At 40.0% G+C, this 24,769-nt stretch overlaps 1 protein-coding gene across 2 annotated transcripts in view; it reads left to right on the forward strand.

The window, feature by feature from the left end:
• Positions 1-24,769, forward strand: part of E2F3 (E2F transcription factor 3) — a 42,524-nt gene that overhangs the window by 15,256 nt on the left and 2,499 nt on the right. Inside the window, exons 2-6 of one of the 2 annotated variants that reach the window (XM_050326107.1) lie at positions 15,192-15,303; positions 17,788-18,007; positions 18,558-18,716; positions 21,711-21,825; positions 24,129-24,267. In XM_050326107.1, coding sequence (XP_050182064.1) covers positions 15,192-15,303; positions 17,788-18,007; positions 18,558-18,716; positions 21,711-21,825; positions 24,129-24,267 — 745 coding nt within the window. The remainder of the gene's footprint in view (positions 1-15,191; positions 15,304-17,787; positions 18,008-18,557; positions 18,717-21,710; positions 21,826-24,128; positions 24,268-24,769) is intronic. The other variant, XM_050326117.1, reaches the window with a different exon arrangement.

Below are 24,769 nucleotides of genomic sequence, written 5' to 3' on the forward strand. Positions count from 1 at the left end.
TCAAACATAATTTATCTATCAATCCTTACACACACTGCCCACTGCCAGAAGCCTCAGCTCTCCCCTTAGTAGCTGCCAGAATTTCCATCTTTCTCCTGATACTTTCTTTAGCACCACTGTGCATTGAAACACTTGCAGGATAGTAATATGCAAAAGCTGTGTAGCATTCCTATTTATTTTGGAAGTCAGTGTTTTACACAAGGAGCACTGTAACTCTGCCATATTTACTTTCTTGTATTTAATTCAATAAAATGTATTTACCTGCAGTGGACACAAAATTTCCAGTTTGTGGTGGAAAGTGTAGGACCACGCTGCAAAACTCGTTCCAAGTTAACACAGAGTGCATGAGGGCTTCTTGCCAGCGCAGAGCGTGGGAGGAAAGTCGGGAGTAAGATGACTCTTGCTGCTATCATCAGCAGGCGCCTGTTAAAAGGGTAGAAATTATGGATGTCAAGGCAAGACAACAGGTTTTTGCATTCTCCTGAGTTTTATACTTCCAAGACAAACCAATGACTGGCAAAGCAGGTTTCTTCCAAGACCATCTTTGCTTTAGCTAGGATAAGAACCTCCAGTCTCAGATAGTGAAATGTAGTCGAGTGTTCTTGGCTATTCTTAGCTTTACAGTTTGATTATAGTTTGTAATTAGGGTTGGGAACAAAAATAGTGTAGAAAATGAGGATTGTTTTGAAAATCTATCATGCTTAAGGATTTTTAGCAATGTAACAAGCTTACAGGCTGGTGGAGGCTTCCCATGGTTGTCCTAAGTTGTCTTACCTTTCCTCTGTCTGCCAAGAGAATAAGGCTGTCCTCCTTCCTCTCCATATACTGTCGAGAAAGGCCATCATATACTAGGCTATTTTTGATCCTATTCCTTTCCATAATTATATGTAGCTTTTATAAATCTGTCTGGATGGAAAGCTCCCGTGTACTTTGGAAGGGCTCATTTGATCTAAATTTAAGGATGTCTCATGTCCAGTTGTGAAACTTGCTATTTTAGTTCGCCCTACCTACAGCTTTTACTAAAACAAGAGGAAAAGGATGAAAAGGAGAGACTGAAAAGTGTGTGTGTGTGAGAGAAAGATGACTCAGAAGTGGGACTGCATTTGAAAATGAAAAGGATCAAGGTGTACTGATCATAAAAGAGAAAGTCACAGTTTCTGTGAAGAAGGCACAATTAAACCATATGGTCATTTATCTTCTGAACAGATTCAGGTACATTTGTGGAAGAACCCATGGACCTAAACTGAGTAGATAGATTTCTTCTCTCTTCAAAGTTATTTAAAGAAAGGAATTTTTAGTGCAGCCTTTAATAGGTGGTATTTTAGTGCTAAATTCCACTGGAAGACTTTTCCAGGCTTCTGGAAAATCCCATTTAGCTGTCTATTGCCTGTGGGACAGTTCTAATAACTGCTTAGTTATACAGTAAGACAGGTAGCAAAAACAAAAAGAGGGGGAAGGCAGCAGTGGTAGAAACCAAATGGACTTTCTCTGAACTTTAGGCTACGGTGAATGGAAATTAAAGCTCCTGAATAGACATGTTAGCTTCTGCTTTCAGTCTAGGTGTCATCTCTTTTGCCTCTCTGCTAATGTTCTGCTCTTCCAGTTTCACGCCAGCACCCATAAAAATTCCCCAACACTTGGGGTGGCCAACAGTCTTGAAATAACCCTTTCTGTAGAATTAAGTAGTATGCAATTATGAGGATGGAGTTCTGCATACAGCACTGCAAAGAGTACATATGGTGTTTCCAAAAGTGTTTACCAGCAGTATCCAATAGCCAGCTCTTCGCAGCTTCACCTTTCTTCTTTTCCTGCCTTTCAACCAGAAGCTAAAAGTTAGCAGAGATACAGCTGTCTGACATGTGAATGAGACTGATAGGAAATATGCTTGATTTTGTAAAGCATTTTGATTAAAAAGAAAGTAACTGTCAATGTGGCATTGGATTAAAAGTTGGCTAAGTGGCAGGAAAAGAGTCCTTTTGATTGATTCCAGTGAGTATTTGCACTAATCCCAATACTATGGAGCTTTCATCATTGTCACAGAAGTAAACAAAAAAACTGTTACTGATAGTAATTGCCAGCAGAATAGTAAGTGATAATGGAGCTCTCAAAACTTGCACTGTAGGCACATTCAAACACACTGCGTCTTTAATACAGCCAAAGGCAAAGTTGTATGCCAGAGAACAGGGAATGCAGGCTATGCCTTATGAAAGAGGGCCTGTATCCTGGAAAGCAGCACTTCTGGGAAGTCTGTAGTGGACAAGCAACAGCACTCCAGCTTCCAGCACAACACTTAGAGGTGATGGCACTGAGGTTTGCATCCTGGTATGTACAAAAAAAGGAACAAGAGGGGGGATACTTTTGCCTCAGTCAACAGTTTTGGTGCAGCTGATACTTAACATGCGATTCAAGCTAGTAATTGTAAGGGGAGAATGTTGAAAATAGAAGATGATAATAAATAGGGCAGCAAAAATTATTTGAGGTCTAAAGAAAATGCCCTTCAGTGCAACTTACTTAAGCAATATTTTACTTAAGAAGTTAATATTAAGGGATGACTAAACTGGTATACAAGATACAGAATTCGGGGGGGGATGTTTCGTGTAGCTGATGGTTGTACTGCCACCCAGAGTGACCTTGACAGGCTGGAGAAAGGGGCTGACAGGAAGCTCATGAAGTTCAGGAAAAGAAGTGCAAAGTCTGGCCTCTGGAGAGTATTAACTTCAGGCACCAGAATGGACTGGGGCAAACCTGCTGGAAAGCAGCTCTGCAGAAAAAAGAGCCCAGGGAATCCTGTGCCCAGCAATGTACTATTATGGCAAAGGTCACTGATGGCCTTCTGGGCTGCATTAGGCATTGTGTTACCAGTAGGTTGAGAGAGGTGATTCTTTCCCACTGCTCAGCCCTGGTGAGACACATCTGACTTGCTGGGTCCAGTTCTGGACTCTCTATTATGGGAGAGACATGGCCATACTGGAGCAGGTCCAGTAAAGGGCTGTGAAGGTGGCTAAGGCCTCAGAGCATCTCTTGCACAAAGAGAGGCTGAGAAAGCTGGGACTATTGAGTCTGGAGGTGTATAAACACATGAGCGGAGGGGTTTCAGAAGATGGAGCCAGGCTATTCTCAGTGGTGGACAGTAACAGGATGGAAGGTAATGGGCGCTAAGTGAAATGAAGAAATTCTATTTAAGCATGAGATTTTACAGTAAGGGTGATCAAATGCTGGAATAGGTCTCTTACTTAGGTTGTGGAGTCTCCTTCACTGGCAATATTAAAACCGCAGCTGAATACAACCCTGAGCATCCTGCTCTAGTTGCCTCCTCTTTGAGCAGCAGCAGGTAGACTAGATGATCTCTAGAGGTGCTTTCCCACCTCAGCCACTTAGTGAGATGATTCTGGTGTTAAAGGACATCTTAAGTTGTTGAACTTGAGCACATGGAGAACTTAATACTGAAAGCTGAAACAATGCAAACTCAAGAGCGGAAATTAGATTTTTTTTTTTTTTTAAGTGAGGGAAAAATAATCATGAGTTAATGCCTTCAAGTTTTGACACTATGAATGTTTTGCTCTAATTTATCTGCAGTTATACTCTATAATTTCAGCTCTGAACAGCCTTGAGGTCAGCAAGTCCATCTGCCTGCTTTTTGGTGAGAGCAACTGTGTTTGTGGTCCTTCCTGACAAGTGCTTGTTCATTTAACTTTCATGAAAGGATTCTGAAATTGTATTCCCATCCTTGGCTACAATGGCATAGCAACTAGAGTCTGAGATACGTAGGAGGTCATGTTAGAAAGCTGGATTCTTTTCTTTGCTCCAAGGGCAGGTAAGAGGGAAATTGTGAATTCACTTCATTTTAAAATCTGAGACTTAAAGGTAGTTTCAGTTTTTTCTGGAGGAGTCATCTCAAGGTATTTAGTTTAGGGAATATACAGTAAAGAAGACAAAGTAGACAGATTATGTCAGGTGTGGGTCAGTTTTTCAAAAATACACTACATAATCTGAAAAAGAAGAGCAACTTCAACTTCTTTTCCCCTAAAAATTTGTTCTCTGTGATGACAGATCTGTTTTGGATGCTGTCATGTAAATTAGGCTATCACATCAACTTTTTAGATTGCCCTATGCATCGCATGACAGAATTTACCCAGATGTGAAAAAGAAAATTATTTAGTCTATCAATACTCATTCACTTTTCTTATGAACTGCTGCCTTCTTGTCTTGTTTTTATTCCTCTCTGTCAATGAGAATAAGTAAAACTTCCTATTTGAACTAAATAATTTATTGTTGTTTTCCAGCACTCCCAGGTTGTTCTGCTCCTTGGTGTGGCTGATGGGGTGATAAAATACTGCTGGGGTAGTATGTGCATCACAGCAAAAGCTTGGTGGATTACTTTTTCTTTGTGACATTACACAGTATTTAAAACATTAAGAACTCAGCTATCTTTGTTCCATTTCAGCAATATAAGCTGTTGCTAAAGTGCCCTGTGCAATAAGGGTACATGCCCACCTTGATGTGGGGAGGGAGGAGATCATCAGTTCCTAGAGTTTAGCTAACCCAGACTAGGTGAAAATCAGTTTGTAGTCAAAGAAATGTGCTGTGAAGAAACCTTCTGATGGCAGTACCAGCTCCAGATCTCAGATGGAGAAGGCTGTCAGCCACAACTGGTATCTCCAGGTCCCTGCTATCTGTGATTCTCTCCTTTGCTCTCTTCTCATATTGCTTTTATCTATTTCCGTGACTTTCTGCTGATCTGGAGCCTCCTTTCCAACAACTTCTAGAAATCGTTGCTTTTGGGTATGTAAACCTTGTTTCCTGTTTCTTGGGCACTTTTATTTTTCTTACTCTAAGGTTTGGTGTGTGGAGAAGGTTATTGTGTTAAGTTCTTCAAGGTTACTTAAGGATCTTTTTTTAGGTGATACTGGTAATTTCATTTTCAAAACTATACTTAATTAACTTGCAAATGATAAATCAATCTCATGTGCAAAGTCAGCATTATAGCTGCTTGTAGGTGCAGAAATAATTTATCAGGGTTAATCTATTTGAACAATGTTGAGACTTCCTTAAAGTGAACTAACACTCTTACTATTGACATAATGTACAGAACTGTATGACAGTAAATGCTTAACACTGTTATTTTAACACTGTATGTTATTTCTTATCCTCTGACTCTGTAAATGCAGATCATTGCATTTCATCTGGGTCTTCTGAATGTTTTTTGTCAACTTGCTGAATGACCTTTGGAAACTAGATAATATTTTTATCACCCTAAATGGATTCAAAGTCCATTTATTACTTTTGGGGAATCTAGCTATATGTTTTTATACTTATATGGAACTAGGTTAAGAAAGTATTTCGAAATAAAAGGTTTTACTACTTCAGATCTGGCTTCTCATAACTAATTACATTAATTGAAGAAGTAGTTAGAGGTAAGAGCCATCGTACCTCAGGCAGTGAATTAAAAATATGGAGTCAAGATTGGTGTCGACATTTTTAAGGAAGGATTCATCTTCTTTGGGGGCATGAATACCCAACACTAATGTTCATGTGCGTCTGAGTATTTTAAACTTGCTACCTTCTAGTCTGTAGCTCTCTTCTGTAGTTTCTGAAGTGTTTGCATACAGATCCTTTCTGTCATTAATTTCTGAAAGGATGTGCAAGTTGTTTGGTTCCCTATGAATCACCTCTCAGTCAGTCAAGTGATGCTTGGCACTGCTCTGGTACAACTTTGTATGGGTATTTTGTGTGGAGTACGGGAAGGTTTGGGGTGCCAGGGTGGGAAATCTCGAACCCCAGACCTGTGCAGACAAGAAAACTTAAATTTCATTGGTGTAATTTCACAGACATCGTCCTTTCTTGTAGGTGTCCTGTAGCCAAGGAAAACAAAGCTCAAGATGCTGTAGCTTAGGCTGGCAATTTAGTGAGCGAACTTGGTGATGCAAGCCCAATCTTGCATCATTACAGAGCACCTACACTGAGATAGCACTAGTGTGGCTTTGTAAGTGCTCCTCCTTCTCACTTTCCAATTTGTATGGATCCAATCTTATTAACTACATTTTCGTAGAGAAGTTTATGACTATATTCTGTATGTTATATAAGTGAGAAATAAGACCTCTCCTGATTCCTATGTCAATATATATGCCCAGTATGCTGCTACTACAATTTTTAATCTTTTTATGTAATACTCCATGGCATTTACTGGAATTTCCTTCAAGGAAGTTCACCCTATTCTGTTCTCCAGCTCTCAGTGTCCTTCCTCCCCCAGTCCCAGGGCTTGTTTGTTTAGTAGGCAATTTGGCAGACAACAGACTGTTTGAAAGTTTTTCTTTTTTAAGTAGCTGTGCTAATTTCTACACATGGAGTGGAAGCCATTCAGTGGAACTAATCCAATCACAATCTTATTTTGAAGTTGATGGCTTTTTAGAAAGAGTACTTTAAAAACTAGTCCCTAAATACTAAAGTCAAAATGTTCTCTAGGATACATTTTGAGACTGACTGCTTTGCAATGGTTTTTCTTTGGGATCCACCTTAAAGTGAAATGAAAGATTTGTTGCCCTTGGTCCGGCTCAATTTTAGCCTTGCTAGTCAGGAGGCTGAAAGTCTGAAGGACTGAAACACTGCAAGCAGCTCTGCAGCCACATGGACGTGTGGTGCCCTGTCACTCACCATGTGAGTTTAAACTATCACATCCTTATTTGACTTACCTTGATCTTGATGGGCAACATAAAAAGTGCACCTGTGTTGGTGTAATTGTGTACATATAAATGCAATACAAAGAAATTACACTAAGAAGTCTCTTACATGGCTGCTCTGCCATCACATGCTGTCTGTTTTCTGTTCATGTCCCCTCACGTTACTCACCCCCCACCTGCTTGTCATCAGTTTGAAAGTTCAGCATCAGGCCTGCTTTATGACAGTCTTGTCTTCTTTGAAGGATGTCTGTGGTGAGAAATCGCTGATGTGAACCACAACTGAAAACCCCCAAGCTTTGCTCTGGAGGCAGCAGCCTGGCTGAAGTGGTGTCTTTGGGAGCGGGGGTGGGCGAATGGCTGGGAGCTTTGACGATCGGTTTGTAGGATCAGGCTGGCATTAGAGCCTGCTGGTGGCAGGTCTAGCCTTACCACCATGGCTCTGGCCATGCTTTCCAGGGAATGGGAGGGAAACTGTCCTGCTGTATTCAGACACCCCAAAAAACCTGAAGTCAGGATGCCACCTCCCCCACCCAGATGTTGGTTGGTCTGTCTGTGCTTCTGTGTATGAGTCTTTACTGTTTGTTATGACATCTTTTTGTCTCCAGAGCTTCCACCTTAACCAGGCAGGTGCAGCTCAGCCTCTGGCATCTGTTGAGGTGAGGGGATAGCTGTGGGACAGAGCCGATTCAGGACTGCCCAGAGACACATGCGCTCCTCACCTTGGGCAATTTAGCAGTTGAGATGAAAAACTGGGCGCAGTTTCCTGAAAATAGCTTTTCGTATTTCAACATGAAGTGGTAACTGGAGCTCTCAACCTTAGTACAGTGCAAAGCCATTGCTCCTAGTAAGAAGTAATTGTTTCGTATTTGGTGGAAAAAATTGCAGTAAGAAAGATCTCAGATGATTCATTTCCTATGCAGCATAGGTGTAATTCTCTTGGTTTGAGGCCAGAAACATGGCTTATGCTTTGGTTTATTTCTTGCATAACCGTTGTAATGCCCTTCCTCTTTTAGTGCAAGGAAATTACAAAGTACTGCAGCAGAGCGGGAGAATGAGATAAGCTGCTCGTTTTGACAGTGGCTACTATACTGAGCACAAGTCTTATAGGGCATAGGCTGATCCCATGGCATTTGAGTAGCTCTATGAGCAGAAAATGGAATAGCATCGAACGGGGTTGTCCACTTACCTCAACATCAGAATTATGTTAGCGGTGGTGCCTGTGAGATACTCTGACCTTCTGGCAGGTTGGGTCACATGACATATCAGGATGAAAATCAAAGGTAATTGGTACATTAAGATTATAATGCAGTGAGAAACCACCATTTGTCATTGCTATGTTTCAGTACTTTCTTGGTTTCCTTCAGGTTGAAAATGTACTTCTGTTCTGAGGGATTTGGGACGAGAGAAGTGTGAACTGCCATGTTGGGGTGGCATCGATGCGCAGCGCCACTAACACAGGAGTGAGCTATCCGTGCTCAAACTGCTGAGCGTGCCTGAAAGCTAATGTATTCCTTTCTGTGGGTGTTAAAAATGACTTTATGTGTGATGTTCTGCAGCAATGACTGGGAGGCACTCATGACACTTGCATTGCTTCTTTCTGCGTATTCAACCTGAGAAGGGGAAACCGTCACTGAGTCCCTCTGGCTTGGGTCCTACTTTCAAACAAGAATTTGCCGCTGAAACTTGGCCACCCACATTTTAACTTTTTGGAGCTAAATATAAGTCTTATGGTTTGATCTTTAAGCACTAACAGTTCATGATTTCCTTGACACTTGTGGTACTTCTGAGGGAATCATGAAAATGGAAAATTGATAGAAATAGGATTGTTGAATTAGACCTTGAGAGAAACTTCACCACAGTAACACCATCAGCCTTCAGTCCTCAGTGTTAAATGCCTAATAAGGAGGGGCTGCAGATGATCAGAATGTCATCTAATTTGATAATTGTGAGGTGCCTCTTATTAAGTTATGAACCCAATTAAGACATACAAAGGGGATTTTTGTTTTAATTTTCATCCACATTAAAAACAAGCAATTGGACTGTAGGTGAATTAATAATTTCAACATAAGAGCTAAAGAAGAATTTCCCTCAGTCAAAACTATAATATGCTGAAAAATAAGGTGATAGTGTAGGAAACAGAAATTGCTATAATAGAAATGATTTTTTGGTCCTTTTTTAATACAGTTGCTGTTTTGTGTGAGGAAAATGTGAGGCGTTTGTGTTGGAGTAGGTTGATCAGGATGATTTCTGTAAGCTGTGTTTTCATTTGCTTTAAAATGATTCTTTAAATTTTACTTTAAATACAAGCTGCTTGTCACTCAACTAATAATCCTGGTGAATAAGTAGCTATTATTTCAGGTTCCTTTTCTGCCTTGTGTTGGTTTTACAATGCATTCAATTTTCAAGGCACTATTTTTATGTATCTTTTCATATTCTTTTACCTCAGTCTAATGAATGGGCTATGTGTAAAACTGAATATTGAGGTCATGTTTTCATTACACTGCCATTCCTGGTCTTGTTCCTCTTGTATGGGAATGCCTACTTCTGACAAAGAAGTTATATTTTTGGGAAGAGTTGAGAGAACTTTTTGAACTCTCCTTTTAAGGACGTACTTAGTTTATCGTCTTTTACATACAAGTAGTTTAATTCCTAGCTCTATTCTTTGCTTTAACCTCCTTTTAAATGTTTTCTACTGTCAGAATTAACTACTGAAACCTGGGGTAGTATGGCACAAATTATTGGTATCTGTGTGTAGACCACTGGGGTAAATATTTATTTGTGGAAAACTGAAATCCCTCTCCCTTCCAGGAGTTTGAACTGCAAACTTATTTCTGTTGAGCTATGGGGAGGTAGGTATGAAATGAGTTGTCAGTAGGAGTCTGAAGGCAGGAGCTCTGGTAGTCCTCTTGCATCTTTTTGCTGACCTCAGGTGTTTCTTTGCTTGTGAGCTGACCAGCAGAGCTCAGCCCCTTCCTTTCTGAGAGCTCCTCTTCTTTTGTCTCTGCACCTCTCCCTGTTTTTCAGTCTCTCCTGGCAGTAGCAGTTGTGTTTGCCATGCCCTCAGCTGGGTGCAGCCCTCTGGCAGGCATTCAGGGCTCTCCACATACCAGGGTTTGTTCATTTGAGTATGTTCTAAATGCATACATAGCCTGTATCACCTCATTCGGTGGAGACATTTCCTTAGCGTATGAATATTTCTGTGCATTCACCCCAAGGTGTCTTTTTTCCTTTGCTTCTTCTCTTGTGTTCCTTCCTCATCAAGCTCAAGTTTAATTTGCCTTTTCCTTTAAGATGTTTTCTTTCTTCTCTGCAGCTCCTGACCTCTGGAACAGCTTTCTAGAGTTTGTGCCTCCAGAGCTTGAGCTTTTAAATTGTATTTTTATGTGACTGCTTAATTTAGAAAATGCGGTTGAAAGCCTGTAGAAAATGTGTGTGGATTGGTAAAGCATCCATGCTATGGCTTCCTCACTGCAGTCAAAATTTATCTGTGCTGCCTGGAAAGGCTTGCATCCCCTCCCCAGTAATATCAGCATTGTCGTGGCATACAGAAAAGCTGCCATTTTATCTGCCCCGAGCAATTGTAATATATTCTAGAGACTACTCCAGGCTTAGTCATCGTCCCTTGCTTAACTTGCCCATCTTAGTCCTTGCCCTGAGACACCCACAGCTGAGCCCTGAGACACATTTCTGCTTAATTCATTATCAGCTATCATTTAATATAAACAATTTATTCCTTGCCATGCTTTGTCATTTCTAGTCTTCCTATTTTTCCCGCCCAGTCAACCCTAAAGTGGAGTTTCTTTTCAGCTCTTTATCCCATCTTTGTTTGGAAAAAGTTATTTTATCTTCTGTCCCCATCTCAGCAGGCTTTGTCCCAAGGTACTTTCACTCTCATTCTGAGTTCAACTTTTGTCCTTTTGTATTTTAATCAGACTGTTGCTCCTCTAAGATGCCTTGAATGGCTGCTAGGGAGTAGGGGACTTGGATGTGTCTCAGGCAGAATGGGACCTCCAAGGGGATGGGATGGGCAGAGCCTGGGCAGGCCCAAGAGCTGTGACACTAATTTGAAATGGAATTTGGCTCTTCATGTTTGTAATGAAAATGTTCTGACTGTGCTTTTCCAGGTGTTCTTAAATTTTGGGTTTGGGGGTAATAGAATATGCCCGACTCAGATAATTTTTCTATCAAGTTTTACGTGCTTGCTAAAGCATAATGGGTGCAGAAGTCTTTCAGACAAAGAATTTTGAAAAGGTAGCCCAGATAATGTAATTTTTCTTAGGTATGTCCCTTGCAAACAGTGCAACTAACTTGCATTCAGTAATAAGGCTGAGAGACACATGTGACAGGAAAAATTTTGGTATTACGCTCCATGATTTTATCACTGGAAAGAATTAGAGGGTGTTTTACTGCTTCACTCGAACTTAGAAATATAGTTCTTGTAGAAAATGATGTTTTGGTTGGACATGATGCAGTCTTCAAAAACATGCTGTCTGCCTCACCACAGGACTGTGCTCTCTGCTATCTTGACAAACCCCTGTGCCGGCTGTTACCTAATGCTTAGCACATACTTGTCTATTACAAGGTGGTACTCTTGACGTTTTTTTTCCTTCTAATTGTCAGTTTCTTTCCCGAGAAGTGGAGTTGATTGCTGTGTGATATGAAAGTGAAGCCACTCAAATGCCAAGCTGATGCCCCAAGGGGCATGGGGCGGTGTCACACCGCTTCTGCTCAGCAGTTCTCAGTGCAGACACATCACCCACAAGGGATAACCCGGCAGAAAACTCACTTCTGTTTTGGAGGAGGACTAAGTTACTGATAGTTGTGACCCCTTGAACCAGGTTTTTTGGGGGGGCTGATGAGGACTTGTCTATCAGGTGCTGCTTGCACCAGGGTAGCAGGGAGAGCACAGGGGATGGAGGGAGAATGCAGAAGAGGTAGTTAGCAACCTGTTAGACCCAGGTAGTCATAAAGTCAAAACAGCCCATTAAGAGGAATGGGCTACAATCTCCCATTTGCACCTTTTCTATCCCTTTTTTCAGGTAATGAAAACTACATTGGCTCCTTTTCTACTCCTCTGTAAGCACATTTGCCTCCAAGTCCTCTTAAAAGTTGATCTCCAGGACTGAGTATTGTAAAGTGAATTGCATCAGGCCCTGCCTACCTGAAAATACTTAGTTTATCCTAGGAGTTTTTAAACTATTTTCCTATATAGACAAGTATTTGTATGAAGATATTCTTATGGGTTTGCCTCTGATGTTAATTGTGGTAGCTATCTGGGTATCTTTTTTTTTTTTTTTTTTTTTTTGGTAAAAAGAGATTGAAGCTAAAAGGGCAAAACTACATAGGAGTCAAGGTGCCACCACTTTTTAGGGGTCTGCACTGAACAGTGGATCTGTTGTATCTGTATCAGGGATAGTTCATACTATTGGGAGAGAAACTTAAACAGTTAATGCCACAGCTTTTACCTCTTTACCAAGGGGCTAGGGAGGTGTCTTGTTCAACTCCGTGGGATGCTTTCCTGTTACTTTTACATCTCTTGCTGGATGTATCAGTTTGTGGCTTTACCTGTCTCATTGCCCCATGTGTTTTGTATCCTTGCACAGTCCCGCTGAGGAATATGACTTCCGTTTGTTGCACTCAGATTTCATGTCACTGAGAAGTTCTTACTCCCTATGCTTCCTATCCCTCCCTGTCATTGGGATGCTTTGTGGTGGTGCCCTTTGGCTTGTTACTTCTTAGCAGGTCCCACATATTGTGTCAGGTGATTGTGCACGCTATGATTGATCAAACAATGCAATAAAGAGAAATAATACTAATTTGTACAAATAGTGCAAATAATGAATATAGTGCTCTAGCAGAAATAAGTTATACATGATATATTTTAAAAGGGCCACTGATTTTGCTGAGCACAGATCTTGAGATTCCTGAAGGGAAGCCTGATATGGGAAAGCACTATGAATAATTTTGGAGATGGGAGAGAGAAACTGTGAGTCACCCAGGATCCTGCAAAGAAAAAGGCAGTAGAAAGTCTTTGGTCTGTAATTCAGGAAAGAAGAAATTCAGAGAATATACCACTTCAGTCCTGCATCTTATCAGTTGTGTAGTTTGTAAAACAGGAAGGGGAAGAGAGCACTTGCTGAGTGACGTGTAACATCTGGCCCGATATTGAGCATTCCTCATAGTTTGCTAAAATTGCCTGTCAGTAATCAAGATCTTTTAAACTCCTCGAAAATATTTTGCTCTGTGCCTCTCCCAGGCTTTCTGTGTGCTTTGGACCCTGAAAAACTACTATCTTGTAGCGCTCTCTCCGTCATTTGGTATTTTTCCAGAAGCTAGTCACTAGTCCCATACTGTCCAGAGGTACAGTATGCTGGTGAGATTTGACAAGAGCATGTTGTTTGTAGAAACCCCAGCACATGTGGATAGGCTTGTGCTGCTGTGTGCAGCTAAAGGATACTGTTAGTGTTCTCTCGGATTATTTGAAGTTCATGGGAGAAACTTATAAGTCTTTTAACCACAAAAGCAGAGGCAAAATACTGTTGTTTGTGTCTTGCAGACAAGTTGAGACAAAAAGTTTTGATGTATAGTCCAAACCTAAGTTTCTCTTCTGATGGAGAGAGCTGCTCCAAATCTCTGGATTTTAAGTCTTAAGTACTGCCCCTCCTACTCACACCTGGTTTTGAGATTCTCTTTTATCTTTAATTGTATCCCTTTAGCCTAGTCTTCCCACGCCCTGAATTGTTCCCTTTTTTACCCCTCCTTCCTTTTCTCTTTTAGTTCTCAGGGTGGAAAAACACTTACTTAAAAAAAGTGTGAAATGTATTTCTCCCTGTGGAATAGCTGTAATCTTAATTTAATCCAATTACATTGGCTAAACATATTAGCTGGATGCTTTTGTTAACAGTTGACCTTTTTAAAATCTCTGTCCTTGGATTACAGAGCTGAGCAGAGCAGAGGTGTTTCAGGCCTTTGGAAGCTGCCACCAATGGTCTGCTGTGGGTCCAGTGCCTGTGTTGGTTAGGAGCATGAAGTTCAGTTTTGCTCTGTCACCAATGAATTTTGTGCCCCTTCGCACAAAATGTGGAGAAGAGTGGCTTAAGTGCTCTGCACATGCTGTTGCACCATGGGCTTGTACGAGTTTCATGTGCTTTAACTTGCCTTTTAATAAGTTTGAGGTTTGCAAGTGGAGTCCAATACAAAGATGTTAGTTAGCTATCCATAAACAAATACATATAAATTACTTTATTTAGCACTTTCTCTTGGTCACAGACCTATGGTAAAATGTTTAAGACAAATCCACAGTAAGCAAATATCTGTCTACAACTCCATAGCAGAATGTATTGTTTTGTCTTGGTTCACTGGGGAGTAGAATATTATCCAACCCTTTGGGGTGAGTCTAAAAAAACAGGCAAATAAAGTACCCTGAGTTACTCTGAATTACTCTACCTAACTGAATAAACAACATTCTTCAGAAGCAGTTATTTGTCTAAACTTGATTAGAGAGACAAAACTTCTTTTCCTTCTTTTTCCTCTGTCTTTCAGGTAATGTTCTTTCTATTGTTAGGATAACAAGTATCCCCAGATTTCATTTCAGTAACCCGAGTGGCATGGAAGGGTATAGAATTGTTTCCAAAGATAGTATATTGTGTTTCTGTCTAGGAACAGAATTCATATTGGTGGTGGTTTTCATTGCGGTTTGTCTGTGTGTTGCATAGTTTAACAGTTTCATAATTCTTTTCATTATTCAAGATGTACACAACTTTCCTTTGAGCTGAATGCAACATTTAGCTGATTTTCAAGCATGGTCTTTCTAATAGTACCTTTGCTCCGCCTTGCTTTTGTGTAGGCAGCTTTAATGCACGTGGGATACGGGAAATAAATGTAGTGGTTGTGCTTTCAATAAGGACAACAGTTGTTGAGAGACAGGGGAGAAGAGTTGTCCAATGCTGCTCTTGATGTCACGTCTTGTATTTCATTGATGGAAAGTTCACAGGTCCTTTCAAAGCCATCCTTTCAAATAGTGAAGGAAAAACACAACTTGCACTAAAACTACCTGTGCACAAACTTAGCCGGATGTAAGGTGTTTTTCAAAAGATATGTAGCTTTGTGGGTTCATACATGTGTGTGCTTGAGAGATTGATTGCCTTTGTTTTTCTCAACTAAAATGTTTTCAAGTGAGGGTAATCTTTCATACCTTTTTAAGAAGATCCGGGCTAGACTGAAATACACCATGCAACTGTCACTCAGCTTTTCAAACTTAAAGAAATTGTTGAACTTTCAAATAAAAACCTCATCAACCTAGCCTTTGAGAGTGACATATTTAAGACCACCCTAGGATTCCAGTAAATATTCAGATTCCATTGTGATGCATATGAGTTACGAACCTGTCCTGATGCCTTGCTGCAAAGAGTTCACTGCTGTCTGCCTTTTCTATAGCCCTAATATTGTGTTTGATTAAGTGAAATACTCTTCTTAACAGTCCATAAATTTAAAAAAAAATTTTTTTTTTAACAGGCAAAACGAAGGCTGGAGCTAGGAGAAAGCGGCCACCAGTATCTTGCAGAAGGGCTAAAGACTCCAAAGGGGAAAGGAAGAGCTGCAACAAGAAGTCCAGATAGTCCAAAAAGTAAGAGATCTTATACCATACTGTACAGCATAGAGTTTTTTATTTTACTAGCTTGGCGTTGGAGCGAACCAATACAGCAGGCTGCATTCCATAGCTTAGAGAGTGTGTTTATTGCTCTTCTCACCTGGACATGCGTACAACATACTCAACTCCACAGCTGGGCAATGGACAACAAGTTTGCAGCATGCAGGGGTGGCTGCAGAGGCTCCTAGCTTCCAGGTCACTCCTTCTGTCTGCTGGGCAGCCTGCATCCTCTCCACCCAGGGCCTCCTCTTCAGCCAAGGACATGACATTGGCATGCTTAGAGAGTCAGATGCTGAAGAATGAAGGTATTATGATGGGATCAAACACAGAGTTATTAGGCAAGACTCATCAGGCCAGCCTCCTCCTTCCCTGATGGATTTACAGCAGCTGGTTGCCAGGGCGTCTTTTGCTGGGCAGGGATTTGGAAAGAGTGATAGCTGTGCTTCAGCAGCACAGCACAATAAATGCTCTTTTTGAGCTCTGAGCTGCCTTCTCTCACTGCAATATGACTGGACAATTACTCCTGCTGCCTAGTTGCTCAAAGTACTAATTTTTGCATATCTGCATTGCCTTGGGCCATGAGTTGCTTGCAACAGGAGCTGGGGGCTGTAGCATTGCTATCTTGTTAGGGGGATTTCAGCCAGAGAATTAGGCTGGCAGAGGGAGGCAAATGGGGAAAGGAGAGGACTGGGGCAGCAGTGGTAGTGATTGGAGAGCAAGAGACGCAAAGGGATACATATTTGTCCCTCCTCACCAGTCTACTTGTTTCTATTGAGGCAGATAGGGAAAGTGAAATTAGTTGAATACGCAGTGTTAAAGCATAGAAGTTAAACAACCACAGTTGTTTTAATTAAACTGCCCTTCATTAAACTAAACGAGGTCTATTTTAAATTGAAGTGGATTCTCATAGAAATTCAGTACTGTTTGGTGCATAGGATGCTGCTGCAGTGTGGGTAAGGCTGTACAAAGAACATGGTGCATGCCATTTTAGGTGGGGGTCAAGTAACCTCTTGCCCTATCACTCTGACCCTCTTACGCTATTCCAAACCCCAAAGAAAAACAAACAAACCAGCCACTCTACTCTAAATTCACAAGATCACGTGTGGATGTCAATGATATTTAGATTAGATGATAGGAAAAAATTCTTTGCTCAGAGGGTGGTGAGGCACTGGAGCAGGTTGCCCAGAGAAGCTGTGGACATCCCATCCCTGGAAGTGTTTCAAGGCCAGGTGGGATGGGGCTCTGAGCAACCTGGTCTAGTGGAAGGTATTCCTGCCTATGGCAGGGGAGTTGGAACTGCATGATCTTGAAGATTCCTTCCAACCCAAGCCTTTCTATGAATCTTCTTCCATTTCCCTGTGCAAACAAGCGTTGAATCTACCCAAGAAGGAAATAGAGCTAGCTGGTTCTCTTTGCAAACATGCAACGTCCTGGTTTTCATTGAAAAGCCATCATATTCTTCAAAATATTTCAGTGTAGTCTGAAGGTTCACTCTCAGGTAGGATTTCAGTTTTGACTGACTTGTGCAGTTTAATGTCTGACCCAATCCCTGAAAACATGAAGACGACCACCAGATCAGCCTAAAATCCATCCTTTGTAATACTGGAAGCAAACTAAGGGGTTGAGATATACCAGCCCAGCAGACTTGTAATAATGGCTGGCTCATTTACTTTGACAGAAAGGCCTGAAACATTTAGAATTAGAAATTATTCCAGTCCAAGTGTTTAAACATTTAAAAGTACATCTGTTCAGTACACAGATGCTGCATTTGTGCGTGGAAACCATGAGTTGCCCAGTTAAGGCCCAAGCCACTTGCTGACTTCTAATTTAGAAGAGGTGGATACTATTGCCCAATCTGAGCATTGTTTGGTTATGGAGAAATGGTGACTATAAATTGTGTTTTATGTCAATCTCCTGTAATTCACTTGAGTTTTCTGCAAGCTGTGGAGTCTGACACTGATGGAATCTGTCATTTTGTTCACCCACTGAAGTACACCCAAGTCCCGCTTAATTGCATGTGAAACACTTATCTTACAAGAGGGGGGTATCAAACCCTGATGAAAACTGGCTATCAGCCTGATGAAGGAGAGTCATAGGTTTTTGGTTTTTTTCAGTTTTGCTACCAGGATATTTACATACTAAAAAATACTATTACAAATTCACATAGTGAAAGCCTAAGTAGAATATTGCTATATGTATCTGTTGAACTAACGGAAATATTTGCATTTAAAAAATGTATATATTTGCTCATGTACCTGTGACTTTTGGAAAAGTACATCTTGAAATACAAATAAATATGTAGTGGTAAGTTGTGTCTTAATGCAGAGCTTTGAGAGATTTCTGTAGTAAAAATGAAAGACATATCTGTAATATATATCCTTTCATTTCTGGATTCTGCTTTCAGAACCAAAATGAGAAAAACTGATTTAACTTTTTTCTTGGTTTTGTTTTCTTTCCAAGCTCCAAAATCTCCTTCAGAAAAGACTCGGTATGATACATCACTTGGCCTTCTTACAAAGAAGTTCATTCAGTTGCTGAGCCAGTCTCCTGATGGGGTCTTAGATTTGAACAGAGCAGCAGAGGTCCTCAAGGTGCAAAAAAGGAGGATTTACGATATCACCAACGTACTGGAAGGCATCCATCTCATTAAGAAAAAATCCAAAAACAACATTCAGTGGATGTAAGTATTCATTATCCTTTTCCATCCCTGCTGGCTGATCTCACTGTCACAGTGCAGCAGTGTTTTTCTTCTCCCACCTTCCATTCTAACACTTTGCTCCAAGGAGTCATCCGAAATGGTTTCCACTAGGATAAAGTTTTCTTTTGCTGTTAAGAAAAGTGTGTAAAAAGCATTTGTCATGGAAATTAGAAACTTGTCTGAATACTGGATTGATTCATTCACTTCTGCAGGTGAAGTAAGTTTTCAGGTATCTGTCTCTACCTACCCCCTTCCTCAGCTTTTTTTAGTGCGTGTTTAGAAAAAAGATTTTTGGAAGTCCTTAGAAATATCTGACTTCTCCGTCTTGGTGGCAGTTCCAAAGTACGTTGTCATGACAAAAAGATGCTTTTCTCTGGAAAGCATAGTTTATGTTGATTCGCTAAGGGTGGGCTTGGGGAGGAACCCCTAAGAACTTGATTTGCACTGTCAAGCCCTGCCTCTCCCCTTTTCCATAGCATAGGGCCAAATTTTACAAATGCTGAAAGGGTGTCTTCCTTTTTTGTATCTCTAGGGGCTGCAGTCTGTCAGAGGATGGTGGCATGCTGGCACATCGTCAGGGCCTCACAAAGGAGGTGACTGAACTGACTCAGGAAGAGAAGAAACTGGATGAGCTAATCCAAAGCTGCACCCTGGACCTCAAGCTGCTAACGGAGGACTCAGAAAATCAGAGATATCCTTTTTCCCAAAACTTCAAAGGTGGTCAGTCTCCTTGCTGTGCCCAGCAACACTGGGTGAATTCCTCTATGTAGTGTGATAGAAAGCATCAGAAGCTTCAAGAAGTTGGCCAATAGGTTTTAATGTATTTTGATATAAAAGTTACTGAAGCAACTTGCACCTGTAATGCTTCTGGAATGTTAAAAAAACCCAAAAAACAGAAGAAAAGGTAGTATATGAAGGAGACTCTTAACGTTTCTGTTCTGTTCACATAGAGTATAACCAAGAATCTAACTGATTAATAATTGACAATATCTAATAGCCCTGTTGTTTTTTTTCAAGTATTTTGAGCCTAGAGCAAACCCCAGTTTTATGTGTTCAGAAATTATAAAGACATGAAGAGAAAGTCTTTGGTAGGGTAACAGAGTTCTGTAGTCATTACTTATTTTTTATTTTTTTGTTTTACTTTAATCTGATGTGTATATAAATTACAGACAGAGAGAGGAAAATAAAGTTAGGATTCAGTTTAGTCTGAAACTTGCAACAGATTTTCTGATTCCTCTGGTTAGACAATCTATAATAAAATATCATAGAGAAAGGTTTTATGAGGTCTCAATATGTCTGTTTTAGTCTGAATTATTTAATGTAATAGCAATACTCAATTGCATAAGGTTCATATGACTTATTTTGGCTGTTAATATCCTTTCTAATTAACCAATTCTCCTTTTCACTAATTTCCCACCTATTAGCAACACAAGAAAGCATTTTATTAAACACTGATGTGAAAACCTATTGCTTTATATAATGAATAGTTTTAAAAGAGTATCTAATAAGGTGGACTTATTCTCTGTTCTGTAGGATAGGAAATAACTATGGGAGTACCAGTAAAAAGTATACAAACTATGTGAACACTGTCTTTTGGCCAAATATCATAGACATTTTGAGATGTAACCAAAGATCACCGTAAGTGGCATAGGAACTAGGGTCAGCGCTGCCTTCAGCTAAGAGCATGATCCACGAAGAGATGTAAGCAAGACAAAACAGAGCATTACAGTTCTCTGTTTTTGTGGTGCTGATTGCTGTAGTAGAGATCCCGGCCCAGCCGTTGCTGGCTTCCATGGGGTGAGGCGAGGAGGGATCAGCATTAGCAGTGTGTTGGTCTCGTGCTTTTGGATTTAGGGGAGCATGTTTCCCAAATCCCTCTGTGACTGATTACTGATTATACCTGTGATTATTGAGAAAGGAATGTGTGAAACCTGGGGATGAATCTGAGTACTGTCTTTGGCTCAACTTGCTGAAGTCTGACATAAGATGACCTACTGAATACTCATGGAAAAAGAAAAAAAAGCTTCTTCCTTCCATTAATTGCTTCAGGCAAAGTTTCTGCTTTTGAAGGTCTTTTTTTCTTTTCCTTCACTATTAGGTAGTGTGCTTCCTTGTCTCACTAATAAATAGAAAGTAACTGGTTGCTACCTTGAATATTTTGGTTTATGCCCAGTGTTAGCATGGGGGAGCCCTTAGCTGGAGTGGTGAGGATTATTTGAAAACCATAAAATTCTTTCCTTTGTTCATATAGTGACAGTCACTGTTGCTGTAATTTGTACTTGGCCTTTGCAAACCTTACCAAACAAATGGTAAAAGCCTTGATAAAAGCCATTTGGGTGAAAGATGACCTGTCATTTTGCCTCTTGACCTGTTTGGTCCGAGATGGATGGAAGATGGTGGTTTGAGCTTTGAGCAGTCTGTCTTGCTGTAATGCACAGTAACAGTACACATTTACACCCCCAAAAAGTATAATAAGTTAGGCTTTTTATTTCTGTGACATAAAAGCTGTGCTAGATACCTCACAGACACACCAGAACTAAAGAGCTGGAAGCACTTGCATGTGATCATGGCCATGTCACAGTTCTTTCCCCAGCCAAAGCATCTCTGTTACATGGATCAGTATGTGAGGCATTACCGTGCAGTAACCCACCAAAACACTCATGATGATTTTGACAAATACATGTTGAACAGCAAAATATTCATATTCATGCCGTGCTTATGCAGAAATTGACCTTCTGTAATGTCTAGAGGTTTAAAGTAGTTGTTTAAACAGGTTTTTAAAGGAATTTTATATAATAGAAATTAGTATATATAAATGTTGTGTAAATATTTATACATTTATGTTTCTATACATGTGGTATGTCTTATATACCTACGTTTATGAATCCCCTCAAATTTAAAATGAAATTATGCTTTTTGTCAGCCTGCAGAAGAGAAGACCTCAGGGAGATCTTAAAGCACCTTCTGATACCTGAAAGGGGCCTGCAAGAGAGCTGGAGAGGGACTTTTTCCAAGGGTGTATAGTGACAGGACAAGGGGGAATGGCTTTTCCTGAAAGAGGGTTGGTTTAGATGAGCTATTAGGAAGAAATCCTTTACTGAGAGTGTGGTGAGGCACTGGAACAGGTTTCCTGAGAAGTTGTGGATGCCCCATCCCTGGAAATGTTTCAAGGCCAGGTTAAATGGTGCTCTGAGCAACTTGGTCTGGTGGCAGAGGGGTTGGAACTGAAGGATCTTTAAGGCCTCTTCCAACCCAAACCATTTTATGATGTGGTGATATTGTGTATGCGCTTCTATAGCACACATCTGGAATTCCTGTGCATTTTTTCTGTGATTTTCAGTTCTCCGCACTTTGACAGCAAGTGCATAAGAACTTTTGCTTCATGCAGTCTGTGAGTAATTTCAGATTGCTGAGCTTTAGCTTATGTAGTTTCACCCGTGCAAAGGAGGAGAGAGGCACTTTAGCATGGAGAATCCCTTTTGTTCACTTAGTAGTGGCCCCAGCTGTTACATCAAAGGAAAGTTCTCACAGGGTGTCACGACAATTACAGGGTAGAGAACAGAAAACCTTGGGCTAAGAGCAATGTAGCTATGAGAAAATGGAAAAATAATTCAAAGACTTCTGCCTCTTCTAATAGTCTGAAAGTATTGCAATCTGGGTTGGAAAGTTCCTTAACAGTTATTACATTAGCTTATGTGACGTATCAAGATATTCGAAAAATTAGTGGCCTTAAAGACCAAACTGTTATAGTTGTGAAAGCTCCTCCAGAAACAAGACTTGAAGTGCCTGACCCAGTGGAGGTAAGGAGAACCTGGACTTGTCTGCCAGGTTATATATAATTTTTCTATAGATGAAGCAAGTGTTTTCTGAGTCTGACTTGAGGATTTGACGCTCAGACATACCATCCTATATTCATCTTTCTTACAAAATTTAGAGATGTTTCTTTAAAAAAAGAAGGGTAAACTTCAGAAATCATTTTACTCAGGGCAATCATTATTTGTTCCTTTTCATTCACTTCCAGGTTTCTTCAGAGTAATCCACTCTATTTACAGATGTTTTCTTTTGCCATACTTTATATAAAGAAAAGCTCTTCCTTGACGAGTGAAATGTCCTTGGTTTGTAACCATGTAAAATCTTAGGAAATTCAGCTTTGTTGTTTTAGTTAAAGAGTTCATGGATAACTCAATGCCTTAAGCATCTTGATGACTCATACTACTGATATCCTGATTTATTGACACATAATGTAGGGTTTTCTTTTCTGAAGTATGACAGTTATTGTAGAAACTTGTGCTTTATTCTTAGAATGCATTCTTGCTCTTCCTTCTCCCATCATCATCTTTGCTTTATTGATTTTAATTCTCACTCGATGAGACAGACCCAAATACGTTGGGCAAACGTGAATAAGCTTCACAAGCCGCTGCGTTAGAGATTCAAAAAATGTACCTAATTTCTTCACTCAAGGAGCAACTAGAGATGGGGCCAACTCCCCAAACACCACTGTGTTGTGTTCATACCTCTCTGCGTTACTCCTTCATCCCTACCACTGGGCCAGTGAACTCAGCGATACCTATTGAGTCTCAGCAGACTCCAGATTCCTTGTCACTTCTTTTCCTAAAATTATTCTGCACTTGCTTAGGTCCATTATGTTTTCCATCCTTTTTTTTTTTTTTTGTCTACCTTTGTCCTTAATTTCCCCTTTGAACCTAGGTGCAGGTTTAGGAAGAATAAATCATTTTGCTGCAATGGGGAAAGGATATCTTTTATCAGTATCCATAAATATATACTGTTATCATTGCTTGCTTTTCTGTTTCTTTCCCCTGGGCATTATGCTTTGATTTTTAATTCAGTGAAATCAGGCAGGCAGAGAGAGATACACACAATCATTAAAATTAGTGCTTAGACCTCCCTTATCCTCTATACCCAACTTACTAATTTAATATTCAGCTTCAGGCAGTAAAGTCCTATTTCTTTCTGTCATTTGCAGTTACGTTTCAGTGTCCTTTTTTTGCGTACCTCAGTCACTTAAGAGTACCTTTCTTCGACTCCTGCTCTTCCCATCTCCTTTTTTCTAATTATCTATAGCATTGCCCTAAGTAGTCTTAACTGTTTTCTCTGCCCCAGGGAATCCCTGTTCAGTTGGTGTTCTCGGTGTTTGAAAATGCTGTCTATTATGTTACATAACTGTCAGAACACAAATAATATGAGGAACATTTTGTCAAAGGGCACAATAAGATGTATTTGAAACAAGTCTTCGAAGAGGTATATAATGCCTCTGTTCATGCTTTTTTAGAAAACTATTAATGCAAAACACCAGGAGCAGGTTTATTTGTAACTAGAGTAATTTATGATTTTCCATCACAACACAAAGAGCAACTTTGCTGGTTTTCTATGCCTAGGTATGTCATGTTGGTTTATTGAATCAATGTGCAAAAGGTAAGAAAAACATTTCTGCGAGGAATTAGCAGATCCTGTTATTCAGAACCACCATCAAAATCACTGCCTTCAGGGGGCAGAAGGACTTAAATAATTTTGGGTGAAGAAAAGGCATCTGGTTTGGGGGTTCTATTGTTGGTTGGAAATGTTTCCTGATAAATAGCTGAACTTGCTTATAGATGTTTGAGTTCAGTATGAATAAGTGCTGAAGGCTTTTGGGGGAGTAGGAAAGATGTTTTGGCATCCTTTTAAAGCAGAAACATTTACACAAATACATCCAATATTATTGTTATGAATAATAATAAAACCTATGACTTGCATCCCACAGTTCCATTCCATCAGAATGCTCCAGGTTATTGTGGTTGTAAAAAAATGTTAGGAGTTCAATCCTTTATAAGTCCCTCATTATGATACACCACACAAAATGGTGGCCATTTGAGATTTGTGCACTATAGACGGTGGAAAAAATCTTTTATTTTGTCTTCTAGTCTACAAGATACATCAGCCTAATCTTTCACATTGTGAAAAAAAGGTTTGGTGTTCTTTTCAGGTTCTTTTGATTAGTAAAAAATGTATTCAAACACTGACACCCCAGTAAGAATTTGTTCAGTATCATCAGTATTCTGTTGTGTTCATTGTTATAACACCTTACTGATGTTTGTTTTGTTAGCAGAGTGCATTGATACATTTATCTAGTACTCAAGGACCTATTGAAGTTTATCTGTGCCCAGAGGAAAATGATGCCCTCAGTCCAATGAAAACCTATAGTCAGGACCACAACGGAAATATTTCCAAATCCATTTCCAAAGGTAAAATTGTTTCTTTGTAATACTAAAGGCTTTCCTTCAAGCTTATATTCAAGGTTTCATATTGAACGTTAGCTATCTGACTCTTATTTTTTGGCTTTATTTTTCTAAGAAGTGAAAAGCTAAGGTTCCAGTGTTTCACTGTGCATTTCTGGTCTCTGTAGTGGGAAATACGTTTTTCTCTCCATCAGTTGTTTAAAGTAAGCTTCCTATTTGCATATCATGTGTAACCAAAGTTTATGCAATATTGAAGAAAAAACCAATTTTGTTCCTTTTGCTTTTTGAAATAGGACAGTAGCAGTAAAGGTTCACCTCAACACAAGAGGCAGAAATCTGTGCTTGTGTGTATGCAGCTACACTCTATCACTGAAGACATCTGTTGCCTAGAAAGTTTTCGTTTTTGACTATAAATGCCACTGAAAAATAGGCATCTCACTATGCTTGATTTATTCCCCCTGTAGTTGTTTAAATCTTGTAAAATAATTTTTAACAGAAGAATCAGAGA

The sequence above is a fragment of the Myiozetetes cayanensis genome, unplaced genomic scaffold (genome assembly GCF_022539395.1).
Source record: "Myiozetetes cayanensis isolate MyiCay16 unplaced genomic scaffold, myiCay2020 scf1, whole genome shotgun sequence".
Taxonomy (NCBI): Eukaryota; Metazoa; Chordata; class Aves; order Passeriformes; family Tyrannidae; genus Myiozetetes; species Myiozetetes cayanensis.